At 31.9% G+C, this 22,090-nt stretch overlaps 4 protein-coding genes across 7 annotated transcripts in view; 3 read left to right on the forward strand and 1 right to left on the reverse strand.

Moving 5' to 3' along the window:
* The window catches only part of LOC107006735, a 3,396-nt gene extending 1,296 nt beyond the window's left edge, over positions 1-2,100 (forward strand). Inside the window, exon 2 of the mRNA XM_015205250.2 lies at positions 1,474-2,100. Coding sequence (XP_015060736.1) covers positions 1,474-2,022 — 549 coding nt within the window. The 3' untranslated portion in view covers positions 2,023-2,100. The remainder of the gene's footprint in view (positions 1-1,473) is intronic.
* A 2,977-nt stretch (positions 2,101-5,077) lies between these two features.
* LOC107005374 (gamma-glutamylcyclotransferase 2-1-like) lies at positions 5,078-8,608 on the forward strand. The gene is made up of 8 exons (XM_015203955.2): positions 5,078-5,293; positions 6,524-6,659; positions 6,766-6,842; positions 7,346-7,402; positions 7,588-7,644; positions 7,734-7,774; positions 7,914-7,985; positions 8,070-8,608. Exons 2-8 carry the CDS (start codon positions 6,551-6,553, stop codon positions 8,332-8,334), a joined length of 678 nt encoding a protein of 225 aa, XP_015059441.1. The 5' UTR covers positions 5,078-5,293; positions 6,524-6,550; the 3' UTR covers positions 8,335-8,608.
* Positions 8,609-8,704: 96 nt separating this feature from the next.
* LOC107005464 (putative RNA methyltransferase At5g10620) lies at positions 8,705-11,432 on the reverse strand. Its single transcript, XM_015204063.2, has 7 exons — positions 11,284-11,432; positions 11,142-11,179; positions 10,894-11,036; positions 10,241-10,307; positions 10,096-10,173; positions 9,794-9,939; positions 8,705-9,354 (listed from the first exon to the last, which is right to left on the reverse strand). Exons 1-7 carry the CDS (start codon positions 11,333-11,335, stop codon positions 9,315-9,317), a joined length of 564 nt encoding a protein of 187 aa, XP_015059549.1. The 5' UTR covers positions 11,336-11,432; the 3' UTR covers positions 8,705-9,314.
* Positions 11,433-12,624: 1,192 nt separating this feature from the next.
* Positions 12,625-18,507, forward strand: LOC107007706 (UDP-galactose/UDP-glucose transporter 7). 4 transcript variants are annotated; one of them, XM_027913686.1, is made up of 8 exons: positions 12,625-13,404; positions 13,496-13,641; positions 14,514-14,658; positions 14,795-15,040; positions 16,325-16,435; positions 16,548-16,706; positions 17,896-18,039; positions 18,136-18,507. In XM_027913686.1, exons 2-8 carry the CDS (start codon positions 13,619-13,621, stop codon positions 18,298-18,300), a joined length of 993 nt encoding a protein of 330 aa, XP_027769487.1. In that variant the 5' UTR covers positions 12,625-13,404; positions 13,496-13,618; the 3' UTR covers positions 18,301-18,507. The 4 variants fall into 4 exon arrangements, with proteins under 4 accessions (XP_027769487.1, XP_027769486.1, XP_015061913.1 ...); XM_027913685.1 differs by having other exon boundaries at positions 12,625-12,886; XM_015206427.2 differs by having other exon boundaries at positions 12,627-12,886; positions 14,553-14,658.
* Positions 18,508-22,090: the final 3,583 nt, after the last annotated feature.

Here is a 22,090-nt window from a genome sequence, read left to right on the forward strand (position 1 = left end):
ATATATATATATATATATATATATATATATATATATATATATTCTTACTTTTCTCCTTACATTTTGGGAGGTTTGTTACAAAATGATAGAAGCATTTATTTCGTGTGTAGTTCTAATTATGTAACGGATGAATTAAGGAAGAAAAGAGATAGAAGAAAGTGATAATCACTTGTAATTAGCAATTTAATTACATTAAACATGTTTTTGCTTCTTACTAATTAAGCTTTTGTGTATACGTTTGTGTTTAATTAATCTTTATAAAAAAAAAGTATTATAACGTACTAACTTTTATCTTAGATCGATTGACTTATTTAATTATTACTCCCTCCGACCTCGTTTTATATATTAGTTGTTCACTTTCTCATTTGCATTACCCTTAAGCAATCATATTATTACTGAATTACCCCTTAATGAACTATTGTAAAACTTAACACAATTGTTTACACTTTAAAAAAAGAATTAATTGTAAGGGTGAAGGGAAAAAATTAATTAGTACTATTTTGATTTTATAAATTGATAGATAATTTGTAATAACTTTTTGCAGTAAAATGAACAACAAATATGAGATGGAGGTAATATTGACTTTAATAGTAAATTACTTTTACTTCTTGCTATAATATATCTTAATTTTAAATTATAAATTACACATGTTAACAGAATTTATATATATTATATAAATATATTTTAGATGATCTGATAACATAATTATATTTTTTTACACTAATAATATGTATAGCTTAAAAATCTTAAATGCTAAATAAAATATCAAGCATAGTGTGGAAAAATAACAAATTAATGGGAGAGGCAATATTTGAATCAAGATGTCATATCCAACTCAAAACTTCACTATATATGAGTTTTTGGTAATATTCTCTACTTACACTCATTAATCAAAGAATTTTCATAATTTTTTTTTTATATTATGCATTCCACTATATTACTAGTGTTTTTTATCATTCAATCTTTCTTTGAAAAAATCCATCTTTTTGTTTGTTGGTAGAAATTGATATTATTATTTGTTTTCCTTGTTTTATGTCACGTGAATCTATATGATTGGAGACTGAGTTTAAGAAAGAAAAAAAGATTTTTTAATGTTAAAGATGTAATTATATTTGTGTGTATAAAACTTTTAATCTTTAACGTGTCATAATATGTGTATGACATTGTTCCAAATTTAGAACGGATTGTTCTTTTTTCAAATGGTGGCCGAGTCATGAATTTCACAAAGGGTGTTCATGAATAGAAAGTGAAAAAAAAACATTTGCGAGCACTGCCTCATTTCAAGCGTCTGAAATCACTAGGCCACAACAGCTTATTTGCGTTAAGAGTGTCTATAATATGTTATTTAATCATGTCGTCTATCATTTTTACTTGCATATACTCTGAACACCATGTAGCTACGCCGCTGATCAGTCAGTCAGTACATACAACTTAAACTCTTATATTTTTCCACATTTCTTTAAAATTTTGCAGGATAATGAGAAGAAAAACATCTTAGCTGTCCAAACACTAAGAAACACAATAATGGGAGCAACCTTAATGGCTACAACATCAATCCTTTTATGTTCTGGTCTTGCAGCTGTAATAAGCAGCACTTATAGTGTTAAACAACCACTAAATGATGCAATTTATGGTGCACATGGTGAATTCATAGTGGCACTAAAATATGTTACACTTTTACTAATCTTTCTATTCTCATTCTTATGTCACACATTGTCAATTAGGTTTATTAACCAAGTCAATTTCTTAATCAATTGTCCACAAGACAATTTGGGAATTGTGAGTCCAGAGTATGTGTCTGAGTTGTTAGAAAAAGGATTTGGTTTGAACACTGTGGGGAATAGGTTGTTTTATGCAGCTTTGCCACTTTTACTTTGGATATTTGGTCCTGTTTTAGTGTTCTTGTGTTTTATTACTATGGTACCTATGTTTTATAATCTTGATTTTGTGTGTTGTAATCAAGAAAAAGGGAAAATAGAGTACACTTGTGAGAATGGGAGTGATCAATTTGTGGGTGTGTAAGAAATGTATCATATACTATATGTATCATTATTATCAATATATAAATATATAATTGAACTTTATCCATTTTGTATTTGAGTTATGTTTTGAGTTATGCCCTATTTATTTTAATGATGATGAAGGTATTTGAATCTTATATTAGATGTCTGAATATTAAGATGTTGTATTCAGAATATTTGATTAGTGTATGTTTGTTTTTTCAATATTTGACGGGAGTAGTATAGGGTGGGGGTGTGGAATGACAAATAAAGGCAAAGTTAGAGTGTGTTTTAAATCGTTTTTTCTAATATAACGCACTAAATTAAGTTAATACTATATAACAAAGTATTATATGGTTATTACTGATGATGGCTAACGATTAGGGTTAGAAGTGTCGATTGGTGGTGATGATAGGTAGCGTTGTGAGCTAATTGTGGTTGTAGCTAGTGGTGACAATAGTAGTGGTTGATTATGACAGGTGGTGATGGTGGATGATAGTGATAGTTAATAGTGATAACGATGATTCGATAATGAAGGTTTGACGATATATATTAATGATTGATGGTGATGATTGTCGATAATAATTGGTGATCGGTGAATAGTGATGGACACTTATTTTGGTGATTGAGAAAATTTGGAAATAGTGAGTCCATAATATGTATTTGGATTTTAATTTGGGCCTGTCTTTTGGTCTTCTTGTGTTTTATTATAGATGAAATTGGATACATAAAGAAATTTATATCCTAATAGCTTGTGGAATTTTTTTTAAACCAAAAATAATATATAATTTCAAACATAATAAAGGTTTACTTTAACTGATGTTAATGTTTACATTAAACGAATAAATATAGGATATATATTTCTTATATACATGTATCACTTTCTTAACATATGATTACAAGAGAGAAAATAATTGAAAAAGAATCTAAAAATCTAATCAGATCGATCATCAACTGATTAATATTGGATAATGAATATAATCAGACTTCTCTATAATAATTATTTTTAATAATAATTATATTTTCTACGAAACTAATCTTTCATATTATCATAGTACGTTATACTATACAATTTTTTGTTACAATATGTTATAATAACCATTAAAAATGTCGAAATAAAGTACAATATATTAGAGAGAAGTTTGACTATAACACTATTTGTTGGACCATTGCCCAATAGAATCAGTGGCGGAGTCAGAAATTTCTTAAAGGGAATCCAAAAATGACAATTTTTTATATTAAGGGTGCATAAAATAGGTTATTTAATCATTTCGTATATTATCTTACTTATATATATGCTATTTTTTTTCCGACGAAGAGCTACGCCACTGCATAGAGTTGTGGATTTTTTTGAAGTTTGGACACCACATGTTATGTTTATTGATAGCTAATCCCAAAAAATAAATCATGTGCAAAGCCATCAATTTTTGTACCTATTGTCCCTTTTGTTTTAATAGCTGTTTTCGTCATCGTTTTTTATTTTTGTATTTGTTTCGAACGCATTCGGAAAAATAATTTCCTTAAGCTAAGTGTTTATGAAACATCTTCTATATCCTCAAAAGAATCGAAGTAAAGTATACGTATATTGTACATATCCTCCCCATTATACTAAATATATATGTTATTATATTTATCCTTCAAGAGTCTATACTTATATCACTGATCTAAATTACATTATTTATTGACGATATAATACATTAACATGTCCTTTAACTTGACTTCAACTGATATTTATAACGTATATGATAATTTGTATCCTACATATATTATATCATATATGACATACGTGTCTGCACTTACAAATTGAAGGATCTAAATCGAAAAACACATTTATGTATCATATATTTATTAATGGTTAAGATATTTAAAATCAATTGGGCAACTTGTTTTGAGTTCCATAAAATTTAACTCACTCATATCACCCACATTAATTTATGGTCCCAAAACGAGAAAAACAAGTTAATTTCAGAAATTGTCTAGGTTCAATGAACTTTTTTTTTTTTTAAAAATAATAATTAAGTTATTTTTTTCCTTTTTTTTTCATAATAATTTTATGAAATTGAATTAACGTTTGTGGACTCAAAAAGGTAAGGTTTATTATTTGTAATGTTCTTTCATATCATGCAAAATGCCATCAACATATGTACAATTTTGTTGACTAAATCAAATGTCAAAAGAGTGGAAAATTGAAAAAGTAAATTTAAAATAAAATATGATGAGAAGTACATAGGAAAAATTAAAATATTATTTACACATGCTAGGCATGACTTTGATATTTTTATTGAAATTAATTAGGTGAAATTGGTTTCTTTGGCATGACCTTAGATTAAGTGTAGTTAGGTGAAAATTGGATTTTGATGACGAACTATATATCGTGTAATTTTATAAGTAAAGTTCGAAAAAAGTAATATTTACACAAATTTCACTTTTGCTGTTAGGGTAAAGAAACTATTTCAGAAAATAAAAAAGATTCTCGACTCAAATTAAATAGTATCACAAATGAAATAGAATATAATTTTTAATGTCTTTTTACATCAATAAAGTATACTATATATTTTTTCAAATGGTGCAATGGCACTATCATGATTCATACACTCTTTAATTTATTCCATTTTATTAAAAAATCAAGAAGAATATTTAAAAAGTCAATATGGATTTTCTCTTATTTTATATTATGGAAGACACATTAAAAATATATTCTCATACAACATTGATGTGATAACTCTAGTTATATTTATGAAGAAAAAAATCTTTCATAGGAAGTTATGCCTTTTTTTATATTCTTACGCAATATAAATTTAAATTAATTCTAACTCTAATATATTAAATTGTTCAATCAAAATAGATCGTACTTTAAATCATTAATATAAAAAAAAATTTCAATGTTTTGAATTTCATATCTAAATTATAAGGCGTGGAAGTTTTCAGAATTATTACCAACTATTTATTACTCCAAAAAGACAACGATTAATAGTTAACGTATGTTTCGATAAATAATTAGTAATAGTTCAGTTAAAAAACTCGCACACGACCGCTCGACAGGAATATATTGGAGTGTATAAATAGTTCTATTTTCTTCTTTCATAAACCACACACACAAAGAGAGATATAGAGAGAGAAAAATTACCAACATTGCTCTCTCTTTCTCTCTCCTCAATTCCATATTCAATTTGCCTATTTCAAAACCCTCATCAAATTTCATTTTCCTCTAAAGAATTTGTGGAGCAAAAGGTGAAATTTTTGTAAAAGGCATTGAATTTTCATTGATTTGTGAACCTAACAACATTGTATTGGTAAGTATTTTTATCGATTTTTCTCATTTTTTTTTGGGTATTTTTAGAGTTTTTTCTTATCTGGGTGTTCATCATTTTTTAGCAATTTTATGGATCCCATGCTTCATTATGTTGTACATTGAGCTGCAACACTTGTACTGTTCTCTTATTGTTAACCCTCTTATTGCCAATATAGACTGATTTGACTTTTTTTTTGTGTGCCTTGCAATATGTGACAAATAAAAAAAAACATGACCTAAGGGTTCGTTTAGTTCGCAGACTAAATTATTCTAGAATTATGTAATTTGTGGACTAATTTATTTGCACTTAGGAGACGGGATAAAATAATTTCAAGTTGGATGAGATATCGTGGGATATGATAATTGATTGTGATAGCACACCTTAGGATGAGATAGATAAAGTTATAGTATGGATCGAGATATACTAATCTCGTCATTTGAGCACAAATGGTGGGATAAGTAATTCCGGAACTAATTAGTACCTCTAACCGTGGCTTTTTATGTCGTATTTTGTTCTAATTTGTAATTTTTAACCAATAATAACCACAATAACGTACACAGTGTAATCTCATAAGTAGAGGTCTGGGGAGGGTAGAGTGGATGCTGACCTTACCCCTACCTTGGGAGGTAGATAGACTATCTATGATAGATCCTCGACTCAAGGAGGAGCATATCAAAGCAGTTTGGAAAAGAAATGTCCATGATAAATAATAGGGAAAGAATGAGAATGAACATATATACTATTTAATAGTAAGATAACTGAAGTAGAAGAAACAATAAACAGAAATCGAAGAACAAGAAACTGCAAGAGTAATACTACTACTACTACTATCCTTCGTGGTGGCCCAGTGGTTTGCGCTTGGGACTTCCATGTTGGAGGTATCAAGTTCGAAACCCTTGCCATCGAAAGCAAGGGGTTTTGCCTTCTGGGTCGAGCTCGTTGCTCCGGGCTTGCCTCGGGTTACCTCTCCTATGAGGTTTGCGAGCTTATTGCGTGCGCACCCAAAGGGAAGCGACCGCGGGGTTACCTTGTCATCGAAAAAATAAATAAATACTACTACTACTACACGTATGAGATGAAAAGCTAGACAATCACGACTACCTACTATCCTTCTATCATAACTCGTGTCCAATCTCTAATTCTTCACCATTTACAAAAATTCATGTATGTTTCTTTAGCCTGATTGGAGAAAAAGTATATTTTTAATCGATTTTATGGTTAAAAATGCAGATATTAACTAGAGGAAGATTCAGAAACATGGTGTTTTGGATTTTTGGCTATGGGTCATTGGTATGGAACCCTGGATTTGAGTATGATGAGAAATTGATTGGATACATAAAGGATTATAGGCGTGTGTTTGATCTCGGTATGTTCTTATTGATCCTTCATAATTGTTGAGTTTTGTTTGTCTAAAGTATAAAATACTAACTTGTTTGTGATTGTTGTTGAATGTTGAATACATCAATCATCAGCTTGCATTGATCATAGAGGTACACCTGAAAAACCTGCAAGAACCTGCACTTTGGATGAAAGCAAAGGGGCCATTTGTGTAAGTGGACATTAACATCTATTACCTTCTTCAATATTGATCTCTTTTTACGAGTTCCATATCTGAATTATCAGGTGTTTGCGTTTCCTACCTGAACTATCTCTAAAAAACACACCTCAAATTTGACTTAGATAAAGTGTTTGAATGCGATCTACTAAAGGAGCGTGACAATTTAAATTGCCTATAAAATTTCGTCAACATGGTATTTGACTCATTAATTCGAGTTGTGTTTTGTTTAGGAAGGAAACACAAATACATGGTAGCTAAAGTAAGAACTCGCAAAAACGTGATACTTCAAGTGTGTTTTTGACCATTTATCTCCTAGTGTAACTCTTTCTCCATGTTCTAGCTAATTTTCATAATTAGTTGTAGCAGTTATTTGCAAGCGATTATAGTTATCTTTTAGTTGACCTGATTTTGTGTACACTCTAAAAGTAAATGTTTTTATCGATTCATAGCCGTTTCCACAACATAATTTGACTCATCTCTGCCTATTCTTTTAGTGGGGTGCTGCTTATTGTGTGAGAGGAGGACCTGAAAAAGAGAAGGAGGCAATGGAGGTACTTTTGACTCCTCTATATTGTTTTCACAGTAAATGTTTGTGATTAGAGCAGACTATGTCGTCTCTGGGGACCTAGCGTCACAGTTTTATTACATATCCTTTGATCAATATATCACATTTACTCATCGGAGTTTGAAACATTGTTTGGAGTTGATCCTGAAAGTTTATTTTAACGCTTTACAGTATTTAGAAAGAAGAGAGTGCGAGTATGATAGCAAGACGTTGGTGGACTTCTTCACTGTAAGTCGATAATCTTTGAAGTTTAGTAAAAACTCTGCTACAAAAGGGGAATGACATAGATTGTGTACTTGGCCTTCTTTCTATTTCAGGAAGAAGACTGCTTACATCCTGCCTTAACTGGAGTGATAGTGTAAGTTCTATGGTTGCTATTCTATTTGCATTTCTTGCTAACGGTGGGGTTTGGGAAGGGTAGAGTATACACAAATCTTAACCCTACCTCGTTATTGTGTTCAATGATCGTTGAATTGATTCAAAAATCTATTGTTCAGGTTTACGTCCAGTCCTGACAAAGTAAATAACAAGTACTATCTCGGTCCTGCTCCACTAGAAGAGATGGCTAGGTGAGGATCATGGTTCTGTTATCTTATCTTTGCTCTGAGATTGAACGTTTTCAACTTATCTTAACGTTCCATATCCATTTTCAGCCAAATTGCTACTGCCTCTGGTCCCTGCGGCAATAACCAGGACTACATATTCAAAATGGAGAAGGCTTTACATGACATTAGTCACGAAGACGACTACATCACAGAGCTAGCAAATGAAGTGCGCAAAGTTCTTGGAATCACAGTGTCTGTCCCAATGGAGAAGAAGTTACTTAGTCCTTCCCAAACTCCACTCAAATCCCATATTTCCCCTGTGAAAATCCTCCCGTTGTCGGAAGCTATAGCTGCTGTTGCTGCAGACTCTTGACAAAGAAAATGATCTAGATATCTTTAGGAGGATGATGTATCCCTTCTGTTTTTCCTTTTCCTCTAATCTTAGACTAGAATTTGGGGGTGGGGGTGGGGGTAGGATAATGAGTTGAGTTGACATACTAACCAACCAGATGACTTTGTTGGCCAGTTTGAACATGGATTCTTGAGTTATTATGAGCACTTTTTGATGAAATCTGATTAGTAGCTTACATGTTGAAAATACATGATCAATTTATTTTATAGTATATGAGAAGATTGTTTTACATGAATTAAGATGACCTTACTTTTCCTTTTGAAGGTTGACAATAATCCTTTCTCTTTTTCATGTTAAAGATTTGCAAAACTTACCATATGATAAATGACAATAGGAGAAACAAAATATCATTCAAAAAATGATAGCTTTGTGTTACAAGATAGTTTGGCAAATGTTTCAAATGAATAAATATCTAATCATATTTGTCTAACTTTGTATCCAAAGACTCAAAAAAGGATAAATACACATAACCTTACTCCATTCATTGGAAATGGTGAAGAGGGCATGGTGAATTAGATCATTGTGGTGGATACAATATGTCTGGGCCAAGCTCGTCAACATTCCAACGTTAGATTTGAACAGGCAAACCTTAACTAGTAGGCGTGGCAAGACACACCATCACGAGAGAGGTACCATCATCTGGTTTTGCAATCCACATGTCACGACCTCAACACTTCTAAGATCTACGAATGAGGTCCCTCTCACTTTTTTCAACCACCACCTCCTCTTTTTATTTTGTTTTGATAACTGTGGTGTTTGGCTAGCTTGCGAGTACCTCAACTAATTCCATGGCAACCACCTCCTCCTCGTTAGGGTGGTTAGGCACATCCTCTATATACGAGGTCATCTTCAAAAAGGTATTCCAAACCTGAGTTTAGCTGCTTTGATGGTGGTTGAATGAAATTTGGAAGTCATTCCAATTCCAAGAAATAGTTCAATGTCTAGTGATGGTATTTCTGTCCTTTAAGAATGGTCCACCCTCTGTCAATATATTCAGAACAACGTATCGATTAGGTTTCTGGAAGTTCATGTATGAACATGATAGATAAACAATGAGATTTGAGACAAAAAGATTAAAATGCCAAGACACTATGTACATAAATGGATGAAAGGAACCTATAAGGAAGGTAAAGGAGGATTAGGTGGCTAGCCATTGTTAGCACAGTATCCGCCAAAGTTGTAGAATACATGTCAGTGAATCTCGTTTGCAAGAAGCTTTACTCTCTCTAATACGGAGAGGGACAGAGGATATTGTTTGCTTTTTAGTTCGAAAGACTAATGAGCACAGAGCAACTAGGACGCAAGACGCATGAATACATCAAGTTGTGAAACTATATTCTCAACACCAGCATAAATGAGGGACCGAGGGGTTAGTGGCACCAGCACTTCAAAAGAATAAAAGTTTGTTCCAGTCTCTTACCTGTAAAGTTGTTCTATCAGTACAACTAACGCAATCTCATGATTCAAGACTAAGGATGACAGTTTGACTGATACGTTAGCTCTCTCTCGCAAATGTCTACCATGTCCATAAGGTCCACCTATGCAAAAGAGTAAGCTTGATGCTCCCTACAAGACAGGACACAAATCATTCAAAAATTCTAGTGTCTATTTTTTTTTTCCGTGTAGATCCCCTTCCCAGTGATGACTTTAAAATCTGCAAGGTCATTTCATGATAGATGATACTAGGACCAAAAGACTCTGCAATAATGAACCATAACTCACCTTGTTTCCAGCCTCTCCGATTAAAGAAGCCATCTGCTCAGATCCAACATCATGACCACGCTCATCCAACATTACAACCTGGTTTTAAACAGATTAGAACGGTGAGAGGGTAATTTTTATTTTCTAATTTCTTCTGAACGCTTACCCATTCATCAGGCCTGATGAGGCTCATAACAGCAATGTCCTCATGTTCAATTTGAGCCACTACGTCACTGTTTCAAATGAAAATAACAAGCTTTAAAAATTAACACTTTCGGGACTTATATCCCATCCATAATAGGTAAAACGCATTGTCACGGATTCCACTAGGGACATTGGGATATCGTAAAGTAAACAACTCTATTTCAATACACAAGCATTTCTAAGATTTTGAGCTGAAGGTCTATTGAAAACAACCTCTCTACCCTTCCCCACTTGTAGGATTGCACTGGGTATATTATTGTTGGATCATTTCTGGGATGAAATTAACCAGAGAACATAGTCAGTGAGGATACATATAGCCGACCCGACTTGTTTGAGATAATTGACACATAGTTGTTATTCTGTTGGAAGGTCCACTTTTTGATAACCGTGGAATCCGACCCAACTTTCACACACCTCGACAGATACCTATCACCGCCCAACAACAACACGTACCAGGTAACTCTGTCAATCACTTCAACATCTCAATCACTAAGTAAAATTACCATTACCATTACATCTAGTGTTCAACCAAACACTAAAACTCACAATTTTTCAGCCATTTCCAATAAAAACACACCAAATCCACCCGAAAAAATCGACAATATTTCAACATACCGCGCATTTTTGGGATTAGATTTTATTCGAACATCATCAACACTACAATAATTCCTGAGCTTCTTCATATACTCATCAACTATCAACTGCACTCCTTTCGACCTATTCTTCCCCACAGTTAATATGCGTATAGGTATTGCTCTCTATATCCCAAAAAAAAAAATACAAATTACAAGCAACTGTTACACTTATAAGGAGTTTGATTTAGCTGAATTAAGTAAAATTAGAGAGAAATTAAGCAACTTTACCACTGATTGGGCAGCAAATTTGGACTGTTGCTGCTTCCCTGAAGAAATTATCAAAAGATTAAAACCCTAAATACACAAAATAGAAACGAAGAATTAACCTAAATAGCGGCACAATCAATTGAAATAGGGGAAATTGAGGAACCTGAAGGAAGTGAAAGCTTGGAGTTGAGAGCAGCTACAGGGGAGACAGCCATTTTAGCTGAAAAATGTGAACTCTGAATATTTCTTATCTTAATTGTTGCAGGCTTGTTTGAGTTGGTGTTTTAAGTTTTTTCGGGGTCGTGTAGTTGGGTGTATAAGAAAAATTTAAAATAAAAACGTATTGATTTACGTAAATTTCGAGAGTATAGAGATGTACTAGTAGCTTATATTAGGTAATTAAGGACACAGATAACGACGTTAAGATTCGAATAAAACCTATAGGTTCGATTCTTGATGGTATTGTAGGGTTTAGTCCTACACTCGTTTTTAGTATTCTTTGAATGATATATGATAATGTAAGATTGATTGGCGAGACACATATAGTTAAATGAGAGGTTGAAACCTTTGAGACAGGCTTCAGAGTGTAAAGGTTTTTGGTTTAGTATAAATTATAATTAAAATCGAGTATTCACGATGCAAGTTCCATGACATAACATAAGAGACAGAGATGAAAGTAAAGATCGATTCACACGCTATATTCAAGAGAAGCATTTTCAAGTAGAGAATCTGTAATACAACAAAATATAATGATTGACCTACATTGGTGTACGAAGACTGCAGTTGTGTGTTGCTCGATCAATAACATACAAGTTCATAAGACGAAAACAACAATGACGTTGATGTTCAAACAGATATGAGATATAATTAAGAACAAATCTATTCAGGATAAAGTAAGAGCGATCTTCGTGAAATATGAACTAAGAAAAACCAAGACAGAGACGATCAGTGAAGAGAACGTGTAAAAGATAAGAACTGAGCGAGGTGATTTGGCAGGACATAACATACCTCCGACTTACCAAAAACATGATCTAGTAAAAATATTGAAAGACAATATTATATCTATTTCTTAAAGGGAAAATGGTCAAATATACCCCTAAACTATTCGAAAAGGTTTAGATATACCCTTCGTTTAAATATCACGTGGTAAGATCAAAATGACATGACAATTCCATGTGACATTTAAAGAAATGAAAAATGAATTGAATATGTCCAACATACCAGCTAACGCTCATAAGGGCATATTTGAGCTAAAAATTAGACAGTAAGAATATGAGTGAACTAAACTTTAAACGGAATATGTCCAAACCTTTTCGAATAGATTAGGGACATATTTGACTCTTTTCTTTTTCTTAAAAAATATAATATAAAATCTGTGTATATCGTAATCTCGAAACGAATAAACACACATTACAATTGATTATCTCCCTTTGGTAAATTTTGCAAGTAAATATGAAAAATAAAAATATAAAAAATAACAGCATGTTAAGAGTCAACTACCCAAACCGATAGTTCCGGCAAATTTCTTTTTCTTTGTTTGCTGCCGATAAAAATGGCCTATGGTCATCATCAACAAACAAAATATATTAATAATAATAACAAAAAGATCCCTTTTTTTTACACCAAATTCCAAAATTACTTTTTTTAACAGTCTCTACACTACAGATTGCTTGATCCAAAAAAAATAAATATTTTTTTCAATTGTTATATACTCAGAAAAATCATGTAATCACGAGAATTTTTATATATACTTATAGATAAAGGAGGTAACTTTTGCTATTTTGGGAAGTGGGTATTGTGATTTTGGGGGTGTTTTTCATATTTTTTCTTCCATTTTTGTGCAAAAGATCTGTTTTTGAGTTAATTGAAAGCTGTATCTGAAGTGGGTGTTTTACGTTTTCCAGTTTTGTGCTTTGATTATAGAGATTTCAGTAAATTTAGTGTGAAAGATTTGATTTTTAGTTAATTGATAGCTTGTATCTGAAGTGGGTATTGTGGTTTTGAGTTTTTCCTTATCTGGGTGTTTGATGTTTTCCAATTTTGTGCTTTGATTATCGAGATTTCAGTAATTTTAGTGTGAAAGATTTGATTTTGAGTTAATTGAAAGCTTGTATCTGAAGTGGGGATTGTGCTTTTGGGTTTTTTCTTATATGGGTGTTTTTCATTTTTTAGTTTCGTGCTTAAGTTATAGAGATTTCGATAAATTGGTGCAGAAGATTTGTTTTTGAGTTGATTGAAAGATGTATTGAGCTCAATTGAGCAATCTCAAGCAGAGATTGATTTGGTTAGCAGATTTGGAGTGCATGTGATATTTTTTTTGGCTTTTATATCAATCTGGTTGTTGTTCTTTTTATAATTTCTTGATTCAATTGCAGATTTTTTTTTGTGTGTACATAAAGGACTGTCAATGAAGTAAGTGATAAGCTGTCTTTGAGGTTCAAATATTTTCTGTTACTGAAGGATTCTTTCCTTTTTGTTTCGTTGGACAAATAGAGATTATGGATTCAAGTCCTTATTTGAGGTTCGTTTTCTTTCACTTACACTGAATTGTTCTAGTTACTTGCATGCAAGTAAATTTCTTATGGAGATTATGCATCCTTATAGCAGTAATGGTGGTATTTCTCTTGTAGTTTCATGTCCTTTGATTACTGTTTGTAAGTTGTAGTTAGTGTTCTTTTTTTTTTTCAGAATGTTTTTTCATGCTTTCTATGAGATTTTGTCATGATTTCTTCAGCTTTGTTATTTCTCTTTCGATCTGCCTTGATATGCTGATTAAGCAGCACTTCTGTTAATGACTAAAGAATGAAGTAAATGTTTCAGAAATCTGTTTAAATATCTGGAAGAATTAAGCAAAAAGAATGGAACATAATCTAATTTCAGTTCGCTGAGTGACGCATTTCTTCTCCACTGTACCACTCTTCCAAAGAGCTTGGGGTTTTTGAGGGAGTTCTATATCTTTCACTCCCCAACAAGAATGCATGAAAGGCTCGTAGAGCTTTATTAAATAATAGCCTAGTGAAAAAGGAGTACATATACAAAGGTAGAGACATCCTTACATCCTTTTAGAAAGAAATGTATATTAGGAAGACCAACTGATCGGGGAATTAAGAGTAGTCCCATTCTACTCTTTGCAATCTTAGAACGAAAATGATACGTTAAGTGTGAGAACATAGAAGCATATTATGATCATGTTGTTTGGAGTTATATCATCTTTTATATGATAAACCTTACTGCAACCCATAGGCTGACAATGGCTTTTTCCTCTTTTCCCCCCTTCGTGACTTGAACAAATTAACCTGCTACCTCTTGGTTAGAAGTGGACTGTCTTGTACAGTAGTAAAGACCAACAATTTCCTGTCTGTTTAAACTTATATCACTTTATATGGTTTCTAGGAACTTATTGACTAACAGAACACATGTACTAAATGGCAGTTTAACTGCTGCATTTTCGTATGGAATTGCATCTATGGCTATGGTTTTCATCAACAAGGCAGTGATCATGCAATATGCTCACTCAATGACTCTTCTCGCAGTTCAGGTACAATAACGTGACTTATCAGAATGCTGTATACACAGAAAACATATTGGATTTCTATCATCTTGTGAACTGTTGACTTGTGTTTCTTTTGTTCTTACCTTTTTTCTTTTTTTGCTGGACTGTACACTGTTATTAGCAAATAACAACAGCTTTGCTCATACACCTTGGTAGAGTCATGGGATACACAAAAGCCAAAGATTTAAATGCAGAGACTGCGAAAAGACTTTTCCCAGTTTCATTGTTCTACAATGCAAATGTGGGATTTGCTTTAGCAAGCTTGAAAGGAGTAAATATTCCCATGTATATTGCCATCAAAAGGCTTACGCCACTTGCTGTACTAGTAGCTGGATTCTTTACCGGAAAGGGTAGACCTACAACTCAGGTTGGTGATTAAGATATCTACCTGGTTTCATACTAGTTGGGTAGAGTAACTTCATTTTAAAGTCCTCTCAGTGTTGTTTATTGCCCTGATAGATCTGTGAATCTCTTGATGCTGTTTTATATTTTTTTCATTTCTGTGTATACTCTAACTTCACTGTATTTTATTTGGAATTTGATAAATATTTGGCTCTGGTAGTGTGGAAACATAGAGTGCTGATTTTCTTATTCAATTATCTATCATGTGTCTGGCAGTGGCAGTATACTAAATAATAGACTGTCTCTACTTACGTAGTTACTTTTGTTTTTGCTTTCTGTGACTTCTACACAGATGTTCATGCACTAGTCACTATAAATAAGAGAATCCAAATGTTTATACATATTTGTAAACACCAGCAATCTGATTCTGCCTTTTAGCTTTCTCAACTTCTTTTGTTTACGACTTGGTTTCATTCCTCCATGTGAGGAAACTGAGTGGAAGCTTTATACTAATAGTTACTCGATTTGTGTCTTTAATGAATTTTGGAGAAGTGAAAACCACAGAGGTAAACTTTTCCTTAGTTTACTATGTAGATGATATTGCCTGAATTACTCTATGTAAGATAACTGACGAAAAAGTCAGGCCCGTAACCAACGGAATGGATTTCAAGCTATGGGTAGAGTTTCTTGCTAGTGGGCTAGTCCAACGGTTGTATACCATTGACTATTCTATTAGGGCAAACAGTTAAAATAAAGCTAGTGCAAATAGCAAAATGCAGTCAGAAGATTAGTTTGGAGAAGTATTAATTTGGGAAAAGATGGTAACCCCTTAACTAACGTAATGATCATCATTTGATCCTTAAACAATGCTTAAGCCACTATCATTAACCTCGAGTCTAATGTATTCACGAGGTAAACAATTTAGTGTGTTCACCACCAAACTAGTTGGCTAATGAACTTCTTCTACCCCTTTAAGATACAGGATAGTTAGTCTCGGACAAAATAGTAGCCGACACAGGAAAAGTTGGAGAAGGAGGGCATTCATTCCAACATTTGTAAAGTATAGGTGGGTTTGGCTTGAAGACTCAAGTAGAAGTTGACTCAATAATAAGGCACTAGACTTTATCTTTTGTTTACTAATATATATTCTTCCCTACAGATGCCGAATGATATATCGATGATTAATGCGAAAGCTATGTCCATCTACTATCGCCTACCATTTAATCACCCATTGGGTTTTTGCCTAAACATCTACTAAGTGGCACCACCTATAGTGTGTCTACTAATGGGATTTTCTGTCTTATTTCAGGTAACACTTTCCGTATTACTCATTGCTGCCGGAGTTCTTATTGCAGCTCTCGGAGATTTTTCCTTTGATCTTTTTGGATACAGTTTGGCCTTTATTTCTGTTTTCTTCCAGGTCTGGCCTTGTTTTTTAATCAATTAGTGCTTTTTGTTGCATGTATCTTTTCTCTTATTGTGATTAAATTATAGTTCCATCTCTTAGTTACATGCCCTTGTTTCATTTGCAGACGATGTACCTTGTGTTGGTTGAGAAGTCAGGAGCAGAGGATGGGCTTTCGTCTATTGAGATCATGTTTTACAACAGTTTCTTATCTTTGCCATTTCTGCTATTCCTCATCATAGCCACAGGAGAATTTCCAAATTCTTTATCTCTTTTATTTGCAAAGGTTCGTTTCTTTGCTATATTCAGTTTAGTCAACATAGTCCTTTATTGATACTAAGAAACAAATTAGTTGGTAGTTACTGCTTGAGTAATGCTGGACTGAGTTATCAACTTATCATTGCCTTTATTTTGTCAAACAAGTTAAAGAGAAAAGGCAAACATAAAGGGCGATAATACAGAAGCACGTATCAATAAACTAGAATGATCAATGAAGGCTAGAATGAAGTATGAGACTAGTATTTCATATCCCAACGGAGGAAAAAAGACTAGTTGGTTTTCTTATAGTATGTCGTAGCTTTAGTGGGAAGTTGCTCAGCATATGTGCATGTACGAGGTAGAGGGTACGCGGTAGATTAGGTAGGTGTGTGCATTGACTCAGACACCCTTGTTACAAAATCAAGAAATTGAGATATTGCCAACTTGTAGTAATTAGGATATATATAAATTAATCATTTGACTTATACTTTCTTTTCTGAAATGGTTTAGCTATACATTCTAAGTTGCGATCTGCTATATGAATCCTCTATACTTGTGTATCCTAATACTTGAAGTTTTAGAGGTTCGCTAAAGAGTCGTAAGTGTAGAAGAGAGGAGCATAATAGAAGAAGGGACTCACATACTGCAAGAAGAAGAGAAAGAGCCATTGTTTAGATAATGAACAGAAGAAAAATATCCAAAAATAGATTGAAAAAAATGTAATAGCCGCATAGGCATTTCAAACATGAAGGTGGAGGAAACAACAAGAAAGAGAACGCTGAAACATACTATGGATAGGAAACCTAGTAATCAAATAGAAAGGGTACTAGTTTTTCCTCCTTTTTTTTTATCATCTATAAAGTTGATTGAAATAAATGAGTACTCCATGGATCTACGCTGGATGATCATTTTTCGTTAGAGATTCAATTGAGCTGAGTTTGTGCAGAAGTTTATTTACACTAGTGAGAGATGCTTCATCTGGGCATTTTCAATTGTGTGCGTAGCTGTGTTATAAATTATGTGTTAGACTCTTCCTTTCATCGGCAAAATCTGGAAAAGAAATTATTCGTCTCATTAGAACTTTAGATCACAATTTGGAATGGAAAAATTTGAATCTTCCTTTCGCTTCTGTACTAGTTGAAGTCTCTATCTTTATCCTTACTGAATGCTTATTGAAATTTTGTGGTTCTAAACTCGGCTTTTCCCCCAATGAACAGAGTAGTTCAATATCATTTCTTGCAATTCTTATTCTTTCATTGGTGATGGGCATCATCTTGAACTATACGATGTTCTTGTGCACCATTGTTAACTCGGCTTTAACTACCACAATTGTCGGAGTCCTCAAAGGAGTTGGATCTACGGTATGTGTACATCTTAAATCTTTCTTTTCATTTGTTCAACTACCACGATTATCGGAGTCTACATTTCACTTCAAAATTGTACTTGTTCATTCACAGACACTTGGTTTTGTCCTGTTGGGAGGAGTAGAAGTACATGCTTTGAATGTCACTGGTTTAGTGATCAACACAGCTGGTGGTGTGTGGTATTCATTAGCTAAATATCAACAGAAGAAGAACAAATTGCCTAAGATAATGTCCGATATCGATAGTCATCGTAAATAAAAAGATTACAAGTTGGTTCCATAAAGTTCAATATTTATAATTTTCTTCCTTCACAAGTTATGAAGAGAAAACTACATGATTTTGTTTTTCAATCAATTTGATAGTTACCTTGAACATGTAGTTGTTGTTTTACATGTAAACATTGAAAATGTTGTACAACTCTTTTTTGTCTTGAAATGCTAGGGTATTTCTTTTCATCTGTCTAAATCTTGGTCGTGAATTTACTTCAAATGTAACTTGTCTAAACCTACCTAAGGTAGTTGAGGTCGGGTTATTATCTCGAAATGATTTATATATATATTTCCTATTGGCAGGTAGGTAGCGTGGTGTCTACTTTTGTTAGGTGAGACATTATAGGTACCCGATGAAATAATCGAAGCAAGCTTTGTTCAAACATCACTATTGGTGAACAAAATATGGAATGGAAAAATAAACATATGTTATATACCAATTACTAGCTTTCCTTTACTCCATTGAAAATAACCAAAGATTTTTCTCTAGATGACAAAGACTTCAAAAAAGAAAATCGGTTGTCGTGGGATGGATAAGATTCCTCCACTCTTAATAATCAGAAGAGGACATGCTTTTCCTCTTTTAATTCACTTTATGTGGCGTGCGGAAGCGAAGCCAGAATTTTTAATAAGGAGTTCAAAATCTGTAGAAATAGACACATTAAGTAGCTGAAGAGAGTTTGACATCTATTATATATGGGAAACTTACATAAATATACTATAATAAAAAATATTTACCATTTATAGCAACAACATTTTTTTTTTCACTTGACCACTTTTAATTCATTTATAATATAAGTTTAATACATATTACAAAGATAAATTTATTATGCAAATATAATACAAGTTTTAATGATGGATAATACATTTTAATACACTTATAATACAATGTGACAATTTTTTTTATCAAACAAACATAATATATTTCAAAAATAATTATAATTCAAATATATTGCATACATAATTCACTTTTAATACATATTACAGATTTATCACAAATGTTGCTATAAATGGTAATAAACAAAAAATATCACTAAAATCAGTAATTATTTTTAAAAATGTATTAATTCATGTAATTTTTCCATTATATATATATATAAAATTATTTTAACCTTGTATAAATAATATAATTTTTCACCAAAGGGGAAAACCCCCTTGGACAAGGTGGCTCCGCCCTTGGCGGCATAACTTTAAATTAATCGAGCTTCGGAGAGTATTTGACATCGAGTGGAAAACGAAAAAATTCTACATGTATACGCGTAGGAAAAGATATATAGTTTTTCATCATATTTCATTTTCTATTGTTGTTTGACAAAAAGATTTATGGTCCCCATAGTCATAATAATGAGTTTCTATGTTATAACCTTAGTCACTTCAAAGTCCATATCAAAATATTTCATATTTTCACATGAAAATTATTTTGACTAATATGTCTAAGTTTTAGTGAACAATTATATGATATTTATATTGGTGGATGATCGTAAAAAATTATTTAAAATAATTGAAGTATGTATAAATTGGCCCAAACATAGTCGATATTTTCTAAATAATAGATATTTAGTGTACGTAAATTAGTTAGAGATAATAAGTATCTGATAAAATAATCAAACGTCAGTCCGAAAAAAGACAAAAGAGGAATGAGGTTGTATATCCTTTGCCTTTAGATAGGTCATACTCTATACATGAAGTGGAGAAACACATAAACTAAACTTATTGTTTTTATTTTATTGGAAATGACCAAAGACTTTTTCTTTTTAAGGTGACCAAAGACTTGAAAAATAAAAAATAAAAAAAATCAACAAGAGCTATCAATTTATCGTGAGATGAATATAATCTCTTCGTTTTCAACTAGATATTTCATATTTTAGCCTTACAAATAAAAAAAAAAGAAAAAGATATGAAATGCTTCTCTCATTTATTATTTTAGGTCTTCCATCCGATGTGCAGAGTCCATATCGGAGCACTACAAGACCCTTTCGGAGGTGACGTTCCCAACATGATTTTTTCCATACTCAGAACTCAAATCCCGAGACATGTGATTAAGGTTGAAATAGTCTCACAACTGCACCACAACTCATATTGATTAAAATGCTTCCCTCATTTTAATTAACCTTAGTGAAGTGATTTCAGATTAATCGAACTTTAAAATAAGTATCGAATATTTATCGAGAAAAACAAAAAGAACAAAAAGAAAAGTCATATAATATACGCGTAGGAAAAGGTCATTTTCCATCAAATATTATTTGTCATTTGTTGTTTTAACAAAGATTTATTGACCAAAGTCATCATGATATATATATAGTAGACTCATTCTAATTTCTATGTTCTAACCTTAGTTTCTTCAAAGTTGGTCATGTCAAATATATTTCCTTGACTACTTTATGTTTTTTCCCACATAAACTACATGTTCAACCTAAGTTTCGTCACTATTATATTTGTTTTATATACTTTATCTGATATATTTCACTTAAATCATGTGTTTATATACTTTATCTGATATATTTCATTTAAATCATAAATTTTTTAAAACTTATCTTTATATATGTCTTTATAAAGTAGGAGTAAGATCGTGTATTGTTACACCATCTTCTCAGACCTCACTCACTATGTTATTATTGTTATAAACTTTAATTTTTTTTCTACATGTATATATTTGTTATCTTTATTTATTTTTCTTCATATTTTCAAGTTAAAGCAAAGATTACTCCTATATAATCTTAGTGGTACAAATCCTTTCGTTCACTTTTAATTATCACAATTTCCTTTTTTAGAATCAAACTATAAGAACTTTAATTAATATTTTACTATATATTTTTTCATCATTGATATGCAAAAATTTACAATTTATAGTACTTTTCATATAGTTTTTTAATATTTAATTTTTTTTGTTTATATCAATTTACTGTTATCTAATTTAACTTGACAAATTAAAATGAACAAGTGAATATTGACAAATAACCTCTAATTAATATAATTTTTATAAAAGAATCTTATTTATTCCGGACTCATCTACTAAATTTTATAAAGTGAAACCTAAAAACAAACTACATTAAATTTTTCATGCCTAAAATTTAATAGGAAAATATATATTATTAAAAGATAATAGCAAAGATAGAAACAAAGTAAATATAAATTGACTTGAATATCGTTATTATAAACTAATAATAATTACTTTATATAATCTTAGTGGTACTGTTTTTCTAGAATTAAATAATGGTCAATGTCAATGTCAAGGTCAACTCTTATTAGTTAATCTCAGCCGTCCAATCTCACTTTAGATAATTGACGGTCAAGATTTTATATGAAGCAGTTACCGGCCATAGCCGGTTAGCAAAAAAAGTAGTCAACGAATAGGCGAAAAAAGCAAAAACGTTTCCATATGGTTTTCAACAAAGAGTCAGCTTTAGTAAGTATGACTTTATTTTTAATTGTGAAAAATGACAAATATACCCTGAATTTCGAATTATCGTAAATGTTATGTAGATAATTTTTGTTATATTGTTGGAACATTGACATCGATATTGATATTCCCGCTGTCTAAAAACTAAAACATATATAGCTTTAATACTAACGGATATATACGTGTCATAATCTTATCAGTCGATCCGACGGATAAGATTGCATCACGTGTCCTTATATAATCTTTCATTAGAGTGAAGGGTATTATACACTCTAGTTTTTGGACGATGAAAACACTAATGTTTTAAAAATATGACGAAGAATATTTACGTATTTTTTATGATAGTTCGGAATATATTTTTCGTTCGAATAATAATGAT

Source organism: Solanum pennellii, chromosome 12 (genome assembly GCF_001406875.1).
Source record: "Solanum pennellii chromosome 12, SPENNV200".
Lineage (NCBI taxonomy): Eukaryota > Viridiplantae > Streptophyta > Magnoliopsida > Solanales > Solanaceae > Solanum > Solanum pennellii.

Bases quoted from the DNA above. Each gene is read 5' to 3' on its own strand.
- LOC107005374 (XM_015203955.2), top strand. From the start codon at position 6,551: ATGGTGTTTTGGATTTTTGGCTATGGGTCATTGGTATGGAACCCTGGA. The intron at 6,660-6,765 runs GTATGTTCTTAT...ATCAATCATCAG, and splicing joins TAGGCGTGTGTTTGATCTCG to CTTGCATTGATCATAGAGGT. The intron at 7,775-7,913 runs GTAAGTTCTATG...TCTATTGTTCAG, and splicing joins GCCTTAACTGGAGTGATAGT to GTTTACGTCCAGTCCTGACA.
- LOC107005464 (XM_015204063.2), bottom strand. From the start codon at position 11,335: ATGGCTGTCTCCCCTGTAGCTGCTCTCAACTCCAAGCTTTCACTTCCT. The intron at 11,037-11,141 runs GTAAAGTTGCTT...TTTGGGATATAG, and splicing joins AATTTGCTGCCCAATCAGTG to AGAGCAATACCTATACGCAT. The intron at 10,308-10,893 runs GTATGTTGAAAT...CATTTGAAACAG, and splicing joins TCTAATCCCAAAAATGCGCG to TGACGTAGTGGCTCAAATTG.
- LOC107007706 (XM_027913686.1), top strand. From the start codon at position 13,619: ATGGATTCAAGTCCTTATTTGAG. The intron at 16,707-17,895 runs GTTCGTTTCTTT...CCCAATGAACAG, and splicing joins TATCTCTTTTATTTGCAAAG to AGTAGTTCAATATCATTTCT. The intron at 18,040-18,135 runs GTATGTGTACAT...GTTCATTCACAG, and splicing joins TCAAAGGAGTTGGATCTACG to ACACTTGGTTTTGTCCTGTT.